This window comes from Copidosoma floridanum, unplaced genomic scaffold (genome assembly GCF_036245765.1).
Source record: "Copidosoma floridanum isolate Cflo_tuat_1 unplaced genomic scaffold, Cflo_Japanese_pri ptg000006l, whole genome shotgun sequence".
In the NCBI taxonomy this organism is placed as follows: domain Eukaryota; kingdom Metazoa; phylum Arthropoda; class Insecta; order Hymenoptera; family Encyrtidae; genus Copidosoma; species Copidosoma floridanum.
In genome coordinates, this window is record NW_028321883.1 from 23,025,335 (window position 1) to 23,043,135 (window position 17,801).

General features: G+C 32.8%; 3 protein-coding genes across 6 annotated transcripts; 2 read left to right on the forward strand and 1 right to left on the reverse strand.

Moving 5' to 3' along the window:
- The first annotated feature begins 3,518 nt into the window (after window positions 1-3,518).
- On the forward strand, window positions 3,519-8,849 carry PRAS40 (Proline-rich Akt substrate 40 kDa). Of its 4 annotated transcripts, none has more exons than XM_089598867.1 (9): window positions 3,519-3,687; window positions 5,457-5,720; window positions 5,818-5,991; window positions 6,082-6,205; window positions 6,287-6,467; window positions 6,537-6,717; window positions 6,824-6,932; window positions 7,009-7,148; window positions 7,239-8,849. In XM_089598867.1, the coding sequence occupies exons 2-9, from the start codon at window positions 5,604-5,606 to the stop codon at window positions 7,359-7,361; spliced, it is 1,149 nt and encodes a 382-aa protein (XP_089454993.1). In that variant the 5' UTR covers window positions 3,519-3,687; window positions 5,457-5,603; the 3' UTR covers window positions 7,362-8,849. The 4 variants fall into 4 exon arrangements, with proteins under 4 accessions (XP_089454993.1, XP_014205687.2, XP_089454992.1 ...); XM_014350201.2 differs by having other exon boundaries at window positions 3,520-3,687; window positions 6,794-6,932; window positions 7,239-8,848; XM_089598866.1 differs by lacking the exon at window positions 3,519-3,687 and adding an exon at window positions 4,159-4,172 and having other exon boundaries at window positions 6,794-6,932; window positions 7,239-8,848.
- eIF3m (eukaryotic translation initiation factor 3 subunit M) lies at window positions 8,163-11,629 on the reverse strand. Its single transcript, XM_014350210.2, has 5 exons — window positions 11,410-11,629; window positions 10,883-11,157; window positions 10,564-10,782; window positions 10,094-10,506; window positions 8,163-9,854 (listed from the first exon to the last, which is right to left on the reverse strand). Exons 1-5 carry the CDS (start codon window positions 11,452-11,454, stop codon window positions 9,631-9,633), a joined length of 1,176 nt encoding a protein of 391 aa, XP_014205696.2. The 5' UTR covers window positions 11,455-11,629; the 3' UTR covers window positions 8,163-9,630.
- Window positions 11,630-14,225: 2,596 nt separating this feature from the next.
- On the forward strand, window positions 14,226-17,653 carry Syx7 (syntaxin 7). The gene is made up of 5 exons (XM_014350205.2): window positions 14,226-15,489; window positions 15,567-15,636; window positions 15,879-16,053; window positions 16,130-16,336; window positions 16,415-17,653. Exons 1-5 carry the CDS (start codon window positions 15,381-15,383, stop codon window positions 16,661-16,663), a joined length of 810 nt encoding a protein of 269 aa, XP_014205691.1. The 5' UTR covers window positions 14,226-15,380; the 3' UTR covers window positions 16,664-17,653.
- The last annotated feature ends 148 nt before the right edge of the window (window positions 17,654-17,801 follow it).

The following is a 17,801-nucleotide window of genomic DNA, read 5'->3' on the forward strand; positions in this document are numbered from 1 at the left end:
CCTTTTCTTGTCAAACCAGTGTAGCAGCTGGTAACTGAACACTACTTGACTGATTCTAAGATCATTGAAAAATTAGCCTTCCATTTGTGCAATTTTTAATGATTTTCATGTTGTAGCAACCTAATTGAAGAAAAAAAATTCTTCAATTTTGAATTACCATGCATTTTTATTTAAAAAACCAGCAAATAAATTCACTGATCAAGAATTTGTGGGTTATTTGAGGCTCACCAGTGTAAAGAGAAATTTTCTATCTCGCCTTGTATCAAATTACAAACGCAACAGTAATGCACCATTATGTTGATTTATTAAACATTACAATTTGCGTCCTATAAATTTTTAATGAAACAATGGAACTGCCGATGTCGTTTACTTCGCATTTAAGTGAACAAGCATAATTAGCAAAATTTACTCGGTAGGTCTGTTGGTAAGAGCAAAGCTCTACTCTTACCTCATCCCTACTCACTTCTCACACCTCTGCCGGCCTAGCTAGGTGATGTGTAAAAAAAAAATTACTGCCGCAATAACTCTCACAGAAGTTGAGAAACCTCATGTTCCCATATCCCATAGTGCATTTATCTGTGATTCATTTGACGATACGACTTTGACATCACTGTTTCCAACTCCTCCTGTATATCCTTGCGGGGTTGGTGTAAATTATAAAAGTTGACATGATCGTAAAAATCTCACATTATTTTCCCTCGTGAAAATATTCAAAAATAAAATTATACATTAGCATTGGCGCTTGGTAAAAATAGCTGATGAATACAAAATAATTAAAAATCAAATGCTATCAATAATACCATGTATGCTCATTCATCGCAAATGACGTTCAAACATCAAAAATAATGATTGACTCATAGCTTAATAACCTTTCGATATTTTTAAATTTATCTCAATTTACCACAAGGCACATATATTACTTACGGGCTGCTCATAGATTTGAGTATATTGAAGAAGAAAAAAACTGTGGCGCCAATGTACGTGTTGGCAATAAATTTTACTTAAAAATTATTCCAGCGTGCCGTAAACGCTATCGTGTATCAATTTTGCAGTTTTGCACGTACGCTATACATATATTAATCCACATCCACACGTTCCGCATAAATATATATATATTGGATCACGCAACTGGACGGCTTTTTGCATGATAAATGCAATATACTTAGTGTGTATAGAGAGAGTCTTGGTTGTTAACTCATACATACGCTATATATATATAGAATATGCATTGCACTTTAACGATCATCAGATCACGCGATATTAGTATAAATATTGCGATTGCCGAAGTAGGTACAGCGCGTCTGTAATAAAAATATTACTATACCTACTTATATATTTATGCGTAAGAGGATAATCGTGGGAGAGAATGTATAATACTGCACGTTTGTACTTAGTAACAGATTACCTTTTTCTGTGTTGTTCCTACACATGTACGAAAATTGTTGTGCGGATCTGCGGATTGTGTGCCTATTACGTCTTTGACTAGTGTATTGTTAGCGCTTTTATTATTTTAAAAGTGTCCAAGCTGAGCTCACTCGTGTGCCGATAATAAGACAAGATACAAATTTCTCTTAGTTTCGTCGTCGTTTTTTTTTTTTTTTTGATCATGGATTATACCAAAAGGCACGTGCGACCTTGAGGAAAATACTGATAAATACGTGAGAGAGACGAATCAGTCTCAAAGAATTCATAGGTAACTTCGTCGTTATGATTTGCATTTGGAAAGGTATTTCTATACAGGAAACATAAGTAAGAAAAAAATTACGTTTTTTCTATACATACAAGTAGACGTTTTACACAAGCGTAATCCTAAAGAAAGTTAAAAAACTCATTGAAACACATCTCTGTGGTATGTGGTGCGAGTGCACAATTTTTCTCATGAAAAGTCAAACAACCGTAACAGTTAGATACTTGGCCGAAAATCCATGTTTTTTTTTATACTCTACATATTTCTCCTCATCCAGTGTGACAATCAGCGATCTAAATAAACGACAAATATTTTTCGCTCTTCGTAAAAATCTTTAATAACATACAGTATATTAAATTTTCTATTACAGGACGTAATATATATTAAATTGGAACCCACAAAATTTGTAAATTTCCACAAAAACACTTTAATGCTTTTCTTTCTGGGGCTAACAGTCTAGGTACCTAAATATTAAATAGGTACATATTTTCTCTAATCCACGAGAACACACCGGCTTGGCGACGCCGGCTCTGTACAATCTGTATTCCGTAAATCTAACATACTTACTAAGTATGTTACCATGTAATATATCCAATATCCTTATCCCTCTGAAATTTTTACAGTTTCATCTCTAATCTATATCGATAATATAAAGCTTCGTCATACGAATGTATACATACAAGGTTTATTAACAGTAGAAATTATTTACTATTCAACATACCATATATTATATTCATACCTACTGTATGTTATTATATGATAATCTATATTTTGCATCATGGTAAAGATTACACCAACATACAATAATAACACTTTTGAGCTTTGAGTAGTACCGTCCTACACACTCGACACTCACATTCAAATTGTTAATGCAGATTTCAACTATCTTTTTTGCGCGCATACACAACAAAACTGACTCATTCTGCAGAGGTGCAGCTGCAGAGAGCAGAATACTGCAGAATGAAACCATTTACTGTGTACTCTTCATATGCATGTATGTATACATATTCCTTTGTGTTAGATGATCGATCACATGCATGAAGCTGGTGCATTATACTATTATAGGAATATGGGGGTCGTTCCATAAATATCTACCATAATATTTAAATATTTACTGATTTACGTCCTGGAACATTTTGAATTTCCCGCTTCTTGCGACGTTGCCGTTGCGTTTTTTTCGAACTATTATTTAATTTTTTTATTCATAAACTAATCAGACAATCGTCGTAAAACTTTGTGTACATATAGTTAATAACATTATCTGTGACATGAAAAAATTGAAGACATTCATCACGCCAATTTTTTTTTAAACTGAGTTTTTATAAGTTTCCCCATAAGCGACCGTGTTTAAATGACTGAACTTTGAAATTCAATATCTCGGAAACGAAACAGACGAACCTCTTGAAATTTTAACAGCTATATTTTAACAACAATAAGAACGTCTGGTTAAAATTTTAAAAAGATTCATCACAGGGTTCTATCTCTACCGAACGTCCTTAAGAGATAAAATAAGCTTCATCAGCGGCAATTTCGTGAGCGGTAACTATAAGTACTTATAGACTTATGAAAGCGTAATTCCTTAGATTACAGTACATGTTATATATATAGTTTCTATGATGAATGATGACAATAAACATTGAGCTTGACTTATAATTATTAATTACATTACTAAACTTGGTTTACACTCTTTACGAAACTTTTGATTTCAGCAAATTCAGGAGATCACACACACCAATACACCAATCGCCAATAGAAATGCGCGCGCAGAGTAATCCCACCCTCTCTTCTCTCTCATTTTCTTGTGCATAACAAAACACACACTGCATCTTCGATAGTACATGTATCGCAGTCGTAATCGGAGTCCGGAGTTGAGAGAGTCTCCCTTCTTGCGACACCCCCGCGCTCGTTCTTGTTTATAAGTTACTTTATATTTGTTGGAAGTTGTTATTGTTGCTGTTGCTGCTGACGATCTTTAATGTTTTTCATGCTGTGAATAAGAGGTGCGTGCCAGTGAACAGATCCAAAACTAGATTTATAAGTACCTAATAAATTAAGTATACTTCACGTACAACCCATATAGGTATAGATTATCCATACAGAGGTATATATATACGAGCGACTATTGGGTGTTCCGTTTAAATCAATTTGTTGTGCCGCGGTACTTAATAAGATGCCTCAAAAACGTGTTTTCTTTTTGTTAAAAGTCCTACGTGAGTGTTTGCGCGTTGTCAGTGGCGGACGAACCGACGACGGGATATACACCCAACTTACAGTAGTTTTTTCTTTTTTTCTTTGATACTTTGAGTACCTACTTATATTCTTGTTTTGCTTTCGCTTGCCCTTCGCCTTCCTTCCTCCCCCTCCCTCTTGATATTTGTCTCTCTGTCTTGCTGCCGTAAATTCCAAGCAAAGTTTCTCGCTCATCCGGTCATTTCGGTGTTCTGTGCGTGTTGTTTTCTCTCTCTTTGCGAGGGTTTTCAAACGGGTACGTGCTCCGAAGAAAGAACATTTTTTTTTTTACTTGAACCTAAGTATAGGTACAGTTGACTGGGGGACGGTGTTTTTCCACTAGGTGTGTGTGCTTTACTTTTATTTTTATTTTCATCGAAACTGATAATTATTACGTTTAGGTAAAACATAGGTACTTACATTTTTTTTTTATACGCGTAACACCAACTTGGAAAAGCCGGGGGTAGGGCAAGAAGTTGGTGTGTATTTTCGGAATAATTTAATCTTCATATTATCGTTGATTTAATTTTTTACCTGTGACGGTAAATTTATTTGTATAACTTGGCTGTAAATGTTGTTTTTTTCCCCTCCAAGTGCAGTTGTTGATTTTTAACTGTAATTATATATTCTTTATCAGCCATCTAATATTAGTTTGTACTTGGAAGTAAGAAAGACAATATAAATTGTTGCTCTTGATTTTAAATTATTCTGGCAATTAGTTGATGATTATTAACGAGGATAACGATTATACATTACTTCACTCATGATAACGTACTGTTTCTTCTTTTTTTGTTTTATCACACATACTGCTTTGGTTTGTATAAAAATACTTTTTCACTGTTTTACAATATATTTGAGGTGTGGACCACATTGTCTATGTATCTTGGTGGAAAAAAAATTTTCATAAAAAAGTGCAAGATAAAAATGTTTTGAGACTGGGCATTATATTTGTCAGCTTTGATAAGATAAAAGCAATTGTCGAAAAGCACTTATTTGTCGTCATTGTTTTCAGCTCTATAACTTCAAACGAACTTTTATGTACGCATACAAAACATTTATAACAATTGTTGTTTAATATCTTTACTTTTTTTTGTTGGATTTAGCAACCATCTCTTTTCTATTTACAAAAACTGTATGTGTTTTAAAAAAGATTGTATCCATCAATTTTTTATTCATGGCACACTACTTTTGGCTAACATTTCTTCAGTTTTCAGTTAAAAAATTTCCCAATAATATTATTCAACTCGATTTGCATTTAAAATTGTGCAAGTTTATTCAACAGAGCCTGATTAAAATTATTATTCACTAGAAAAACCATCATTCAACTTAGCATATATGAGTAACTTGTTTTTCAAGTTTTTATCATTTTGAACCTGTGTAAAGTAAACATTTAATGCAATACTTTTAGAGAAAAGTTAGCAATTGTGAATAGAAACATGTGGCTCCAAAAATAATTCTTAATTGTGTATCCAATTTAAATATTTATATAGAGAAAGTAATTATTATATTTTGTTATATTAATATATATACGTTATTTCAGGCCAGAAAACAGGGAGAAAACTATGTTTTGGAGTGAAACGTTATAGAGCCAAGCCATAGTGAATTCACAAAATATCTTGCCAAACATATAAAGTAGAGCTCTTCAGAGTATTTTTGGAACTCCATTTTCCTTTTGTACCGCTTTAAAATGTATATCACGTGCAAGTGTTTGAATGTGACCATTAAAACTAGAGGAGAACTGACTACTGTCAGTGACGATGACTTAGATTTATCTCCAAATGAGAAGGCTGTATTTTTAAAAAATGTAAATGATTAATACATTAAAAAAAAAAAGAAAAAAAAAAAAAATGTAAAGCTCAATAATTAAACGGTGGCTTCAAAATTATATTTCATCCATTTAGGATCTTTCTACTACAAGTCAATTGGACATTATTACAAAAGAACAACCTGGCCTAGTGGAAATTAAAACTATAGGTCAATGGGCTGTTCATCGCTGTTTCAACTGTAATTTATACACCTATGCAGTACACAGGGTATATGGAGCAGCCAAGGTCTTAATTAACAACAGTGTCATTGTAAGTTTGACAACGTAATTTTTTAAGACTGTAACATGAATTTTTTTGTTAAGAAACATATTTTTATGCTAAGCATTATATCTAATTTAGATATCTCAAGAAGAAGTAGAGAAATTGAAAGCTTGTCCTCATTACAGTCCAATTTTTAGGATAATAATAAATTCAAACAAAGAAGATGAGCTTGGTTTGCTCAAAACACCATCTAAATATTCTGGTAACTAATTTTTTAACAGCTATTTGAAAAAAATTTTAAAACTAGTAAGAAATTTATTTAGTTAACAATGTTTACATATAGTATCTCATCTGTCAAGTAATTTAAGATTAGCTCTTGGAGGAATTGATAAAACTCTTGAAGACGCCATCCACTGTCAAACTCGCTTGACAGATGAAAAAATACGCGCCTTCACTGAAGAACAATGTCGTATTTTAGAAATATACAAGGAACGTGCTCACAATGAACGTGCTCATCTGGCAAGGTGATAATATTATTTATTATTCATCTTCAAAATTTTCAAGACATTCTCTAACTGTCTTACTTTCAACAGGTTGATAAGTAATGAGCAGAAAAATGAAATTGATGCAGCCAACTTCGACACGCCACCATTAACTCCTGAAACCATTCGGACCGAAAAACCCGTAAGCGACGCGGTTGACGCCGCAACTCTAAGTAACACTCCACTTCATCAGCAGTCCTCTTTGAAACCAGTGAAAGCGGATCATACATTTGTAAGTCTTTTTTTACGAAATATGAAATTTCTTAAATGTCTTTTTTTCTCCTTTAACGCATAAGTTTTTTTTAAAGAATATTATTAAAAATGGTAAACAATGTAAGGATCGAAACAGTTATGACGACGAGACTCTCTTTGAATTAGAGGGTATGGATGATATATCGCCTCCTATTCACAATCTTCTAGTTTCCGATCATGATTCGGATACTGAGGGTATGTTATTCTGTAGTTAAAAATTTTTTAAAACCTTTGTTTGCAAAAATTTGATTTACACTTGCTTATGTTTTAGACTCTGGTAACGAAGAAGCTTATATATCTAGAAGTAGGAGTGATTATGGTAATTTAGCCAGATCGTTACCTGTGAATGTGCCTCCTTTTTGTAATTCCTATAATGGACCTGATTTACATGATGATGATTATGGGAAAGAGGTAATTGTCTTACCAAATTTTCTATTCCATTTCAAACTCAAACGTGAAGATAACGTACTTCACATTAATTGTTTTTTTATTTTATTTTAGATGCCACGAGAGCCCATTGATCCTAACATTATTCAAGCATCAATAAAGGCCTTAGCCAAAAGCGTTCACGGTGACGCTCCCTTTGGTGATCTACCACGCCCCCGATTTTCAACTCAAATCTGACTCGGAACGTCGTAGGGTCGCCGTTTCATTGTAAAGTGAAAAAAAATTTATCGGCAATCACGTGATTAAAAAAAAAAATATTTCTGTGACACATTTCATGTCAGCCATTATTATTTTATAGAGACGAACCGCGCGATTAATGCAGCAAGTGATGATGAAAGAAGATGAATATTTTTTTAATTATTGTAAAAGCGCGAACAAATCTAGATATAATTTTTGACGACAAATAAATAAGAGACGTTTTACACGTGAAGTCAGTTTCAACGTAACAAGGGTTTCCTCAAGTGTTATTTGTACTGTTAGTTCAAAACAAAGTAATATCATGTTTTATTTCAAACATAATTTATTCTCTACTTCAAATAGCATTGTATAAAAGTGTACCTTGAAATATAACAATATAACCCGCTGTGAGTTTACGAGAATATTAACAATTGTTGAAAAAAAAAAATTTGATTCAAAGTCACGTTTACCAAGGACACGGTCACTTTATATATTTTTACAGAATATGTGATAGCTATAGAATGGCTACTATATTATTGAAAATGAAAAAATCTATCAAACCCTTTTTTAAAAGCTGTATTTGTTGAATCTTAAAAGTAGTGAATCAACACTCAGTCTTGAGAAAAAAATGTACCTAGAAAGTTTTTGCGTTTAGTACTATATCCTATCAAATGTAAAGAAACTTTAATTTTTTTTTAATTTTATGAATTTGGATGGTTAGAAATTAATAATGAAATTCTTATAGGATCCAATTTGATGTAGAATAACATTTATTTAATTAATAAATTTTACAATGCCATGGTTTTTTTATTTTGATACTAAGCCTGCGTTATTTTATCATAAAATGTATATTGAATCATGCAAATTCAAATTATTAAATTTAGATAGTGCTAGCTTTAAGTCGTAAGTCAAAGTCATATTTTTATACATACAACGAATGTATTTCACTTTTTAGTCGACTAAATCTTTTACTTATTTTTTGATCGATTTTAAAAATTAAAGTGTATTGTAAATTTTTTTTAAATAAAATCATTACACGATTTCGTAAACAAAAAAAAATATTTTTCTATGTAATCTAATGAATTTTTTTTTGTACTAATAAACCAACAAGTTTGTAGGAAAAAAAAAACAAAACCTGAATTAAATTCGACAAATTAATTCCATATCCTGAATTCTCAATGTTCGTGTCTGCGTAAGTATTTTGTAGTTGTGAGATTGATAAGGTGTTCAATTGTTTGAAACCAATTTTTGACTGATATTTTACTTATACTGAGACACATGTTTGTACACATCCCTGTATAATAAAAGAATGAATTTCTACCGAATTCGCTTAACGAATTAAACGATATATGTTTTGTAGGCCAAGTGTTATACGTGAGAAACAGTAAACAAGTATCTAAGCAGCTTGAAATCATTGAATATCTATAGCTCTTTGAAAGCTACTTTCTTTACCTATTGTATGTGCAGAAAATAAAGTGATTGTTTTAATAAAAATGAACTAGTCGCTCTATTTCTTTCGTCCTCTCTTAATATATTTTTTACTCAAGTATGATCAATGTTATGTTTTGGTGATTATATATTTTACAATTTGCGTTATATAATCCAAGTTTGTAACAAACACTACCTTGTGCAGTAATTGTGCAACTATGTAATGATTGTTTAAAAAACATGCGCTATACATTTAGCGCATAATAAGACTATGAGCCAATTTATAATTTCATAAAAAATTCATGAAAAATCTAAATACTGTATCTACCTTACTTAGGTTTCAAAACAACAATCAAAAGTATATATATATATATATATATTTATATATAGCTGATGTTTACACAATCATGTATATATATAAAATTTGGTTGCATGTTGCAGAATTAGGATGTTCATTGATGTTGATTTATTACGATACCTTTTTAAAACGCGCGGTTTTTTTCAGTCCCTTACACAACAGATTCTGTTCTCTCAACATAACATCTTTCAAAGAAAAGTATGTACCACTTTTTAAAAATATATAATTAAGAGTAACAAAAGAGATTGATAAACAACCAGTTTTGGTTTTCACTATTAAAAAACTCGATTACTTTAATAATCTTGAGTAAAAATTCTTAAATAAAATATTTAAAAAAAAAAATTTATATTTGTATGCGAGAGAATCAAGGAATCAAGGCGGGAGGATTAGAAAAAAACATTAGCGATCTCATGCTACTCTTCTTAACAGTCCATTGAAAGAGTAACCGTCATGAAAGACCGCTTAGTGAAATTTTCTCGTATGTCAGTGAATCACGGGAGCCTTTGTTTTGGCAGCGAGCTCCATTTGAGCACTGGCAACACTCTTCATGCCATCCTGAACGCCACTGAGATTAACTTTCCAGGCAGCAAGGAGGTCACGCAGCTGCAGCCACTGTGGTCGACCAAAGGTACGGTGCATTGTACTTGAGATGAGGACCTTACAGCCTGCTTGGTCCATTCGTGCGCGCACCAGCTTAGTTTTCAATACTAAAAAGATATTAAGATTAGATTTTATCTCTAAGACTCGTAACTGACAAGATAACGTTCGTTGAGTTCATAAATATATGTAGAATGTTACGATAACTTGATAAAAATGTAGTTTTATCCAGCCAGTACTAATTCTTTTACTTTACCCTGTTTTGATGTACTTGTTCATTTACTTACAAAGGGAATAAGTAAATTTATTACAGGGATAAATATTTATAAATATAATATATTTTACACACCATCAATGATAAAGCTTTCAACTTGTTCCTCTTCAATCTGAAGTTCCTGCTGGATCGTCTGGAAAGACATTTCAGGGTTTGATTCTGCCAGCTGCATGAACGTGAGTAATCTCATTTTTTTTATATTTTGTTCATGGCTCAAACCAAGTTGGCTCTCGACAAATTCCTTATGATCTTTGTGGAATTTTAAATAAGCAGGAAGCTTTTCTTGTACAAAAATAAGAAGCAAGTCGTGGATGAGTTCACCTTCCAAGAACCTCACTGGCTTTAAAGCTAGCAGAGGATCTAGCAAAAATGTATTGGGATCAGCCAGAGCAGATAAAATACAGCGCTGTGCATCTTCTCTTGCTGAAGATGCATTTTCTAAAGTATAAGTACCCAGCAACTCTACCATCACTGCAGCTGCCTGTTCACTGCAAAAATTATATTTATACCAAGATGTTCATAATAGTTATGATTTTAATAATCACCTTTGTTTGCAGCTAAGTAGAACTTCATGCAACAAACGAAGAAGTTTTTGCATCTGTTCAGTTGCTGGAGGACAAGTGGCAAATTGTTGTTTTAGCTGCTCGATTCCATTGTACACAGCTTTAATTTGATCAACATTCTTGGCAATCTGAATCAAGTGATAATAAACGTGATATCTCATAGAGGAGTCTTCTGGCAATGATTGGAAAAGAAGCCACAATCTGCAATAGTAAAAAAATAATAATATTTGTGATGATATATTTTGGCAATTAATCGATTTGTATAATAAACAATAACAGCCAAGGTAAGAAAAAAACTCACGCCTTGAGGCAAACAAGACCCAGCTTGTATCCAGGTGCTTTGGTCAACTTTTCGCAGAACGCAAGAACAATATTTTCTGCCCTCTCAGTTGGGACGAGTATCATGATAGAAACTATATCATTTAGAACGCTTTCAATTTCAACTTCGTTACCTTCTTTGAAGCAAGTATCACAAACTCCAATGATCTTATGTAGATCATCCTCAATACCTTTTGGTGACTTCTCTTCGCTGATTTCAGCACCTTGGCTCTTGAAGTAGATCCGTAATTCCTGTGCCTACAATTACCAAAAAAAATTGGGTTTAACGATAAATCGGAATATATTTCTGTCAAAGAGATTCACAAAAAAACAATCTAAGTAGGTTTAAGCTATGTCATCAGGTGTCAAAAGATAAGCAACCATTTAGACAGACGGTAAGTCGGCATTTTGCATGTGGCATTTTAACTAACCTCGCGAGAAGCACTCCAATAGGGAAACTTGGTAAGTAAAAGGTAAAGTGAGATTCAATGTAATAATTAAAGGACTTACTTGATCTTCGGTGGTGCCATCCATAAAGACCGCGGGTCCCTGCATTTTTCTGGCTTTTCAATGCCTGTTTAACAAGAAAAAACACTCAGAGTAACGAGAAATCAGAACACACATAGCCTGCCTCCTCGAGTAAAGTCGAATGTCCGGGAAAGAATGACCGTGTCAGGTACCAGCGCCGGCAGTACCCATTGATCCGTGTGTTCCAGTAGCGCTCTCCGACAACTTACCGACAACTTAAACATGACGCAAGATATCGTAAGACATAATTAAGTTGTCGGTAAGTTGTCGGAGAGCATTACTGGAACACACCCGATGACGACAGTCATGTCATGTATCTATGTAAGTATGTATTTGTGTTATATTATAATTCCTCTCTCATGCTCTCATCTCTGGTGGAGTTCGGCTTCAGCCTTCAACCAACTGTTTCGCTCGTCCTTCGACCTTCGACTCGGTCCGCTCGGTTGTCAGGTATATTAATTATTAACCAAAAGTACAAGTCTATTGATAGGAGATCGATTTTCAGGTAAAAGACAAATGGTAAACTTGCCGCAAATAGCACAAAAATTGTCAACATTTTATTGTCTATTTACCAGATTAGTTGCGGCTGGTTTATAATCAATTACATGGCTCTACTGTGAGTAGTAAATAGTTATTTGGATCAGCGCCATCTAGCGTTGCGGATTTCTGAACTAAAAAGTGGCCCTAAAATTCTGAAGCAGAGCATAAGGGCTTAGAGCCATTTAGCCTATTATAAACCAGCCGCAACTCATGATGAAGCTATAAAATGAAAAAATAACGATACATGTGTTTTTGGCGGCAAGTTAACAACCTATCTTATGCTCAAAAATTTATCTTCTAAAGTATTAATACATAAGAGGTCAATTTTTTGATAGAAAATAGATTGTTAACTTGCCGCCGAAAACACATGTATCGTTATTTTTTTAGTTTATATCTCTACGATTAAATGCGGCTGGTTTATAATTGATTAAATGGCTCTAGGCTCTAATGCTCTGTTTCAGAATTCCAGAGGCCTTTTTTGGCGAAAAAGTAAAAACCGCTAGATGGCGCTGATCCAAATAATTGTTACTTTAAGTAGTAACTACTTAAAGTGAGTAGAGCCATTTTGTCATCTATAAACCAGCCGCAACTAATGTTTTCAATGTAAAATAAAAAAGTTTACGTTTTTTGTGCTGTTTGCGGCAAGTTTAAAATTTAACTTCTACCCGAAAATTGACCTACATATTTATTCTTTTGGAGGTAGATTTTCAGGTAAAAGTTAAATTTTAAACTTGCCGCAAATAGCCCAAAAAACGTAAACTTTTTTATTTTACGTTGAAAACATTAGTTGCGGCTGGTTTATAGATGACAAAATGGCTCTACTCACTTTAAGTAGTTACTACTTAAAGTAATAATTATTTGGATCAGCGCCATCTAGCGGTTTTTACTTTTTCGCCAAAAAAGGCCTCTGGAATTCTGAAACAGAGCATTAGAGCCTAGAGCCATTTAATCAATTATAAACCAGCCGCATTTAATTGTAGAGATATAAACTAAAAAAATAACGATACATGTATTTTTGGCGGCAAGTTAACAATCTATTTTCTATCAAAAAATTGACCTCCTATGTATTAATACTTTAGAAGATAAATTTTTGAGCATAAGATAGATTGTTAACTTGCCGCCAAAAATACATGTATCGTTATTTTTTTAGTTTATATCTCTACAATTAAATGCGGCTGGTTTATAATTGATTAAATGGCTCTAGGCTCTAATGCTCTGTTTCAGAATTCCAGAGGCCTTTTTTGGCGAAAAAGTAAAAACCGCTAGATGGCGCTGATCCAAATAATTATTACTTTAAGTAGTAACTACTTAAAGTGAGTAGAGCCATTTTGTCATCTATAAACCAGCCGCAACTAATGTTTTCAACGTAAAATAAAAAAGTTTACGTTTTTTGGGCTATTTGCGGCAAGTTTAAAATTTAACTTTTACCTGAAAATCTACCTCCAAAAGAATAAATATGTAGGTCAATTTTCGGGTAGAAGTTAAATTTTAAACTTGCCGCAAACAGCACAAAAAACGTAAACTTTTTTATTTTACATTGAAAACATTAGTTGCGGCTGGTTTATAGATGACAAAATGGCTCTACTCACTTTAAGTAGTTACTACTTAAAGTAACAATTATTTGGATCAGCGCCATCTAGCGGTTTTTACTTTTTCGCCAAAAAAGGCCTCTGGAATTCTGAAACAGAGCATTAGAGCCTAGAGCCATTTAATCAATTATAAACCAGCCGCATTTAATCGTAGAGATATAAACTAAAAAAATAACGATACATGTGTTTTTGGCGGCAAGTTAACAATCTATTTTCTATCAAAAAATTGACCTCTTATGTATTAATACTTTAGAAGATAAATTTTTGAGCATAAGATAGGTTGTTAACTTGCCGCCAAAAACACATGTATCGTTATTTTTTCATTTTATAGCTTCATCATGAGTTGCGGCTGGTTTATAATAGGCTAAATGGCTCTAAGCCCTTATGCTCTGCTTCAGAATTTTAGGGCCACTTTTTAGTTCAGAAATCCGCAACGCTAGATGGCGCTGATCCAAACAACTATTTACTACTCACAGTAGAGCCATGTAATTGATTATAAACCAGCCGCAACTAATCTAATAAATAGACAATAAAATGTTGACAATTTTTGTGCTATTTGCGGCAAGTTTACCATTTGTCTTTTACTTGAAAATTGACTTCTAAAAGTAAAGATATTCAACTTGCATGGTTTAATTAAATCGACCATATGGCACAATGGCACTACTTAGTAGTAATTACTATAATTACTACACATAACGTCACGTATACCTATCTTACTTACATAATACATTATTCCTTAAACAAAAATATCACTATTATTATTAATATGTAGAGTTATACTTAGTAGTCGTTAGTATGAGTTATCTTTTGTATTAAATTAAGTACTACAAATTACAACTCGCTCGGAGATATTATATTCAATACATTTATTTACAAACAATAATTTTTTAAGTATATATATTTAGAAGTGTTCCGTCATGTTGAGAAGTAACATTCGTCAGAGAGTGTCGAGTAAGCATTGAACGATTTGAAAAAAAATTCTTATTTAATCACGCAATGCATGTCAAATAAATAGGGAACAACAACACAACGGCAACGTCATGTCTGCAGACAACATTGTATGATTATAGCTAAAAAAATCTGACCAACTTTACTGTTAACTGTATGTACTGCTCGAATACATGAAGTAAGTGCGTGTATATGAAAGGCCTTGCATACTTGATAACAATAATTACCTCACTATGTTTACTTATGTAAATCGTGTAAGAAAAATAATCTAATACCTTATCTATCTGGGTACACGATATTTTTTTTCTTCTGTAAGACATCATAAGTATATCATCTCTCATTGAAGACTTGGTATTTTCCAAAGGCCAAATTTTCAGCGTTTTCTTTTTTTATGCAAAAGGAGTTTGTGGCATGAGTCTGTGGGTGTATAGCAAAGTTACAAGTATAATAAATTGATGTTTTAGTGCTTCATGTACAGGTATATAATTAAATTAATGTGATGCACATTCTCATTTTCACACGAAAGGTTGGCAGGAGACAGAGATAATTGTTTGGTGTACTTTGTGTATATACGTAATATTGTACCCATACCTACTACATTAGACATCGTGCGCTGTCAGTTGAATAATTATATACCTATATATGTACGGATACACACCTAAGCTCTCCTCTCCATCATCTCTGTGCTACTGACTCACTCAGAGATAAAAAAAGCCACCTCTATTTTATTGTACTTTACGATCACCATTGACAATTGTGTTGGCAATCTTGTTAGCATTCACTTCAGCAGAATCCAGCTGCAGGGATCATTGCTTTGTTAAGCTTGTTTTTACGTGAACAAAAGTTTAAAGTAAAGGATTCAAGACGAATTTCGAAATGGATACTGGCTTCTCCTCGTACCACAATGGTGGTCCCACCAGAGAACAAGACTTCAGCAGGCTTGCTCAAACTATTGGCACATCGATATTAAAGATATCCCAAAATGGTACGTTATTTTGGCTCAAGACAATGTTTATTACTTCAGACAAAAAGCCTGATATTAAGCTATTATCCTTCTTGTAGTATCATCCATGCAAAAGATGGTCAACCAGATTGGAAGCTCAACAGATTCACAAGAATTGCGACATCAATTGTAAGTTTATATATACAGTTTTTTTAATTGTCCACTCCAAAACTTGCATGTTATTCATTTATGTTAACTACAGTTACAAAAATATCACTTGGATTCCGTCAGTTTCTGTTTTAAAAAATTGCAAAACCAGACTTTAATGATAGTATTTAACAAAATTCTAAGTTTACATTCATAATTATTGTAAGGTGTACGTCTTTTCTACATTTTTTTGTGCTTTTTGTCATGTATCTGCATTCTTTCAGACATCAAATTCAACACTATACACAGCAGCTTGCTAAAGACACAAGTGGACATCTCAAAGAGCTAAATGTTCTGGCCAATAATTCTGGGTCTGGTAGTCCAGGGGAGCAACGACAGCATAAAATGCAAAAAGAAAGACTTCATGATGAATTCATGGCTGCTCTTAATAATTTCCAGGTACTGTATTTTAGTTAACTCAATTCTGTACACCGATTAAAACGATGCTTAATTTGTGTTTTTTTTTTTCATATAGACTGTGCAAAGGTTAGCGGCTGATAAGGAAAAAGACATTATCAAAAAAACTAAGGCTAGCGTGGGACCTTTCGCCGAAAAAACGCAAGATGTATTGATCGAGCTGCAAGATAACAGAAGCCAAGTTCAGCAGCTTCAACACCAGCAACAAGAAGAACAGAATTTGAGAATGCTTGAAGAACAGGAAGCCAACATTCGTCAACTTGAAGTAAGAGTCACAGCATGTAGCTTTTAACCAGTTCTTAATGTTCAACAGCTTTTAATTTTTGCATTTATCTATTTTCAGAGCGATATAAGCGATGTCAATCAGATATTTAAGGAATTAGGTGCTCTTGTGCACGAGCAAGGTGAAGTTATAGATTCAATCGAAACATCTATTGAAAGAACCGAAGTATTTGTAAATGAGGGCACAACTCAACTCAGACAGGCATCAACTTACAAAAATCAAATACGAAAGAAAAAGTGTGTGCTGATAGTTATTGGTGTTACTATTTTGACCATTCTGATTGGAACCATTTTTTGGCAGAGTTCTTAGAACAAGCAAACTTTGCAGAGACTTTGAAACATGTCGGTAAATTTTAACAAGAAATTAATCGTGATTACTCTAATCGTAGGTGGAACACGCATGAAAAGCGTATGCCATGGAGCAAAACGAGAATCGGAAATGTTAATCTAATAACCTTGCAAGTGCCGCTTGTTTATGATCGTGATAATAAGTGTGTTTAAAGGCAGTATGTTTTAAGCTAAAGCAGTAACATTAATGAGGACTGACCGATGTTTTTTTGTACGATACGTTAATTGTATATTGCTTACAATAAAAGTGATACAAGGAATTCCGGTAAATATTATCAAATAGTTTTAGTTTTTACCGTTTTTAATCAAATTATCAGGAGTCAAAGCTTCTATGAATCGTTACTTTTAATTGTTCCGAAAAACCATTTATTAAGAAATCTTGAAAATGAATTGAACTTGAAACATTCAACTAATGAAAGTATATTTGTTTCATTATAAATTTCCGAGTATTTTTTAAAAAACTTTGTTTTGATAACATTTCCTCTTAATGATGCTACGTGTTAAAACTATTTGAATGTAAGAATGTCACACGTGCCGATCCAAAGTAATGTTTTAAATAACTATATGTGATGCAATAAACTGTTTGTTGATAATTGCACAATAGTCACTGATGTACATCATTTTAAAAAAAGTTTTTATAATCAATCATTCCAAAAATTATTTTTATGTAAAGCTATATTTTCGGCATAATACGCAAGGCTTGATTTCTTGAATCCTTTTGGGTGAAACCCGTACACTGTTGTAATGGTAATTGTTATTGCATAATTTCTCTTTTCAGCGAACATTGTTAGGAATATCAATTGATTGAAAGCAAATATAAATCCAAGAAAAAAATATGTATATAGGCAACTCTTATTATTATTATTGTTCAGTAATTATTTCAATCATGCTTAGTTTTGATGATAGATCTTACTACTATATATTTTATAAACATAGATATATAAATACTATATTCGCGTGTATCTGATTATTATTTAAGAAATATAAAATTTTTCGCAATAAATTGATTTAATCATTTCAACAACGACTAATTTATTTTATTTTTATCTAATTTCTTTTACATTGAAATTTTATGTAACATTAGGGTAGAATAATTAAAA

Bases quoted from the DNA above. Each gene is read 5' to 3' on its own strand.
- eIF3m (XM_014350210.2), bottom strand. From the start codon at position 11,454: ATGCAGGGACCCGCGGTCTTTATGGATGGCACCACCGAAGATCAA. The intron at 11,158-11,409 runs GTAAGTCCTTTA...TGGTAATTGTAG, and splicing joins ATGGCACCACCGAAGATCAA to GCACAGGAATTACGGATCTA. The intron at 10,783-10,882 runs GTGAGTTTTTTT...TTACTATTGCAG, and splicing joins GGTCTTGTTTGCCTCAAGGC to ATTGTGGCTTCTTTTCCAAT.
- PRAS40 (XM_014350201.2), top strand. From the start codon at position 5,604: ATGTATATCACGTGCAAGTGTTTGAATGTGACCATTAAAACTAGAGGA. The intron at 5,721-5,817 runs GTAAATGATTAA...TCATCCATTTAG, and splicing joins AGGCTGTATTTTTAAAAAAT to GATCTTTCTACTACAAGTCA. The intron at 7,149-7,238 runs GTAATTGTCTTA...ATTTTATTTTAG, and splicing joins ATGATGATTATGGGAAAGAG to ATGCCACGAGAGCCCATTGA.
- Syx7 (XM_014350205.2), top strand. From the start codon at position 15,381: ATGGATACTGGCTTCTCCTCGTACCACAATGGTGGTCCCACCAGAGAA. The intron at 16,054-16,129 runs GTACTGTATTTT...TTTTTCATATAG, and splicing joins CTGCTCTTAATAATTTCCAG to ACTGTGCAAAGGTTAGCGGC. The intron at 16,337-16,414 runs GTAAGAGTCACA...ATCTATTTTCAG, and splicing joins CCAACATTCGTCAACTTGAA to AGCGATATAAGCGATGTCAA.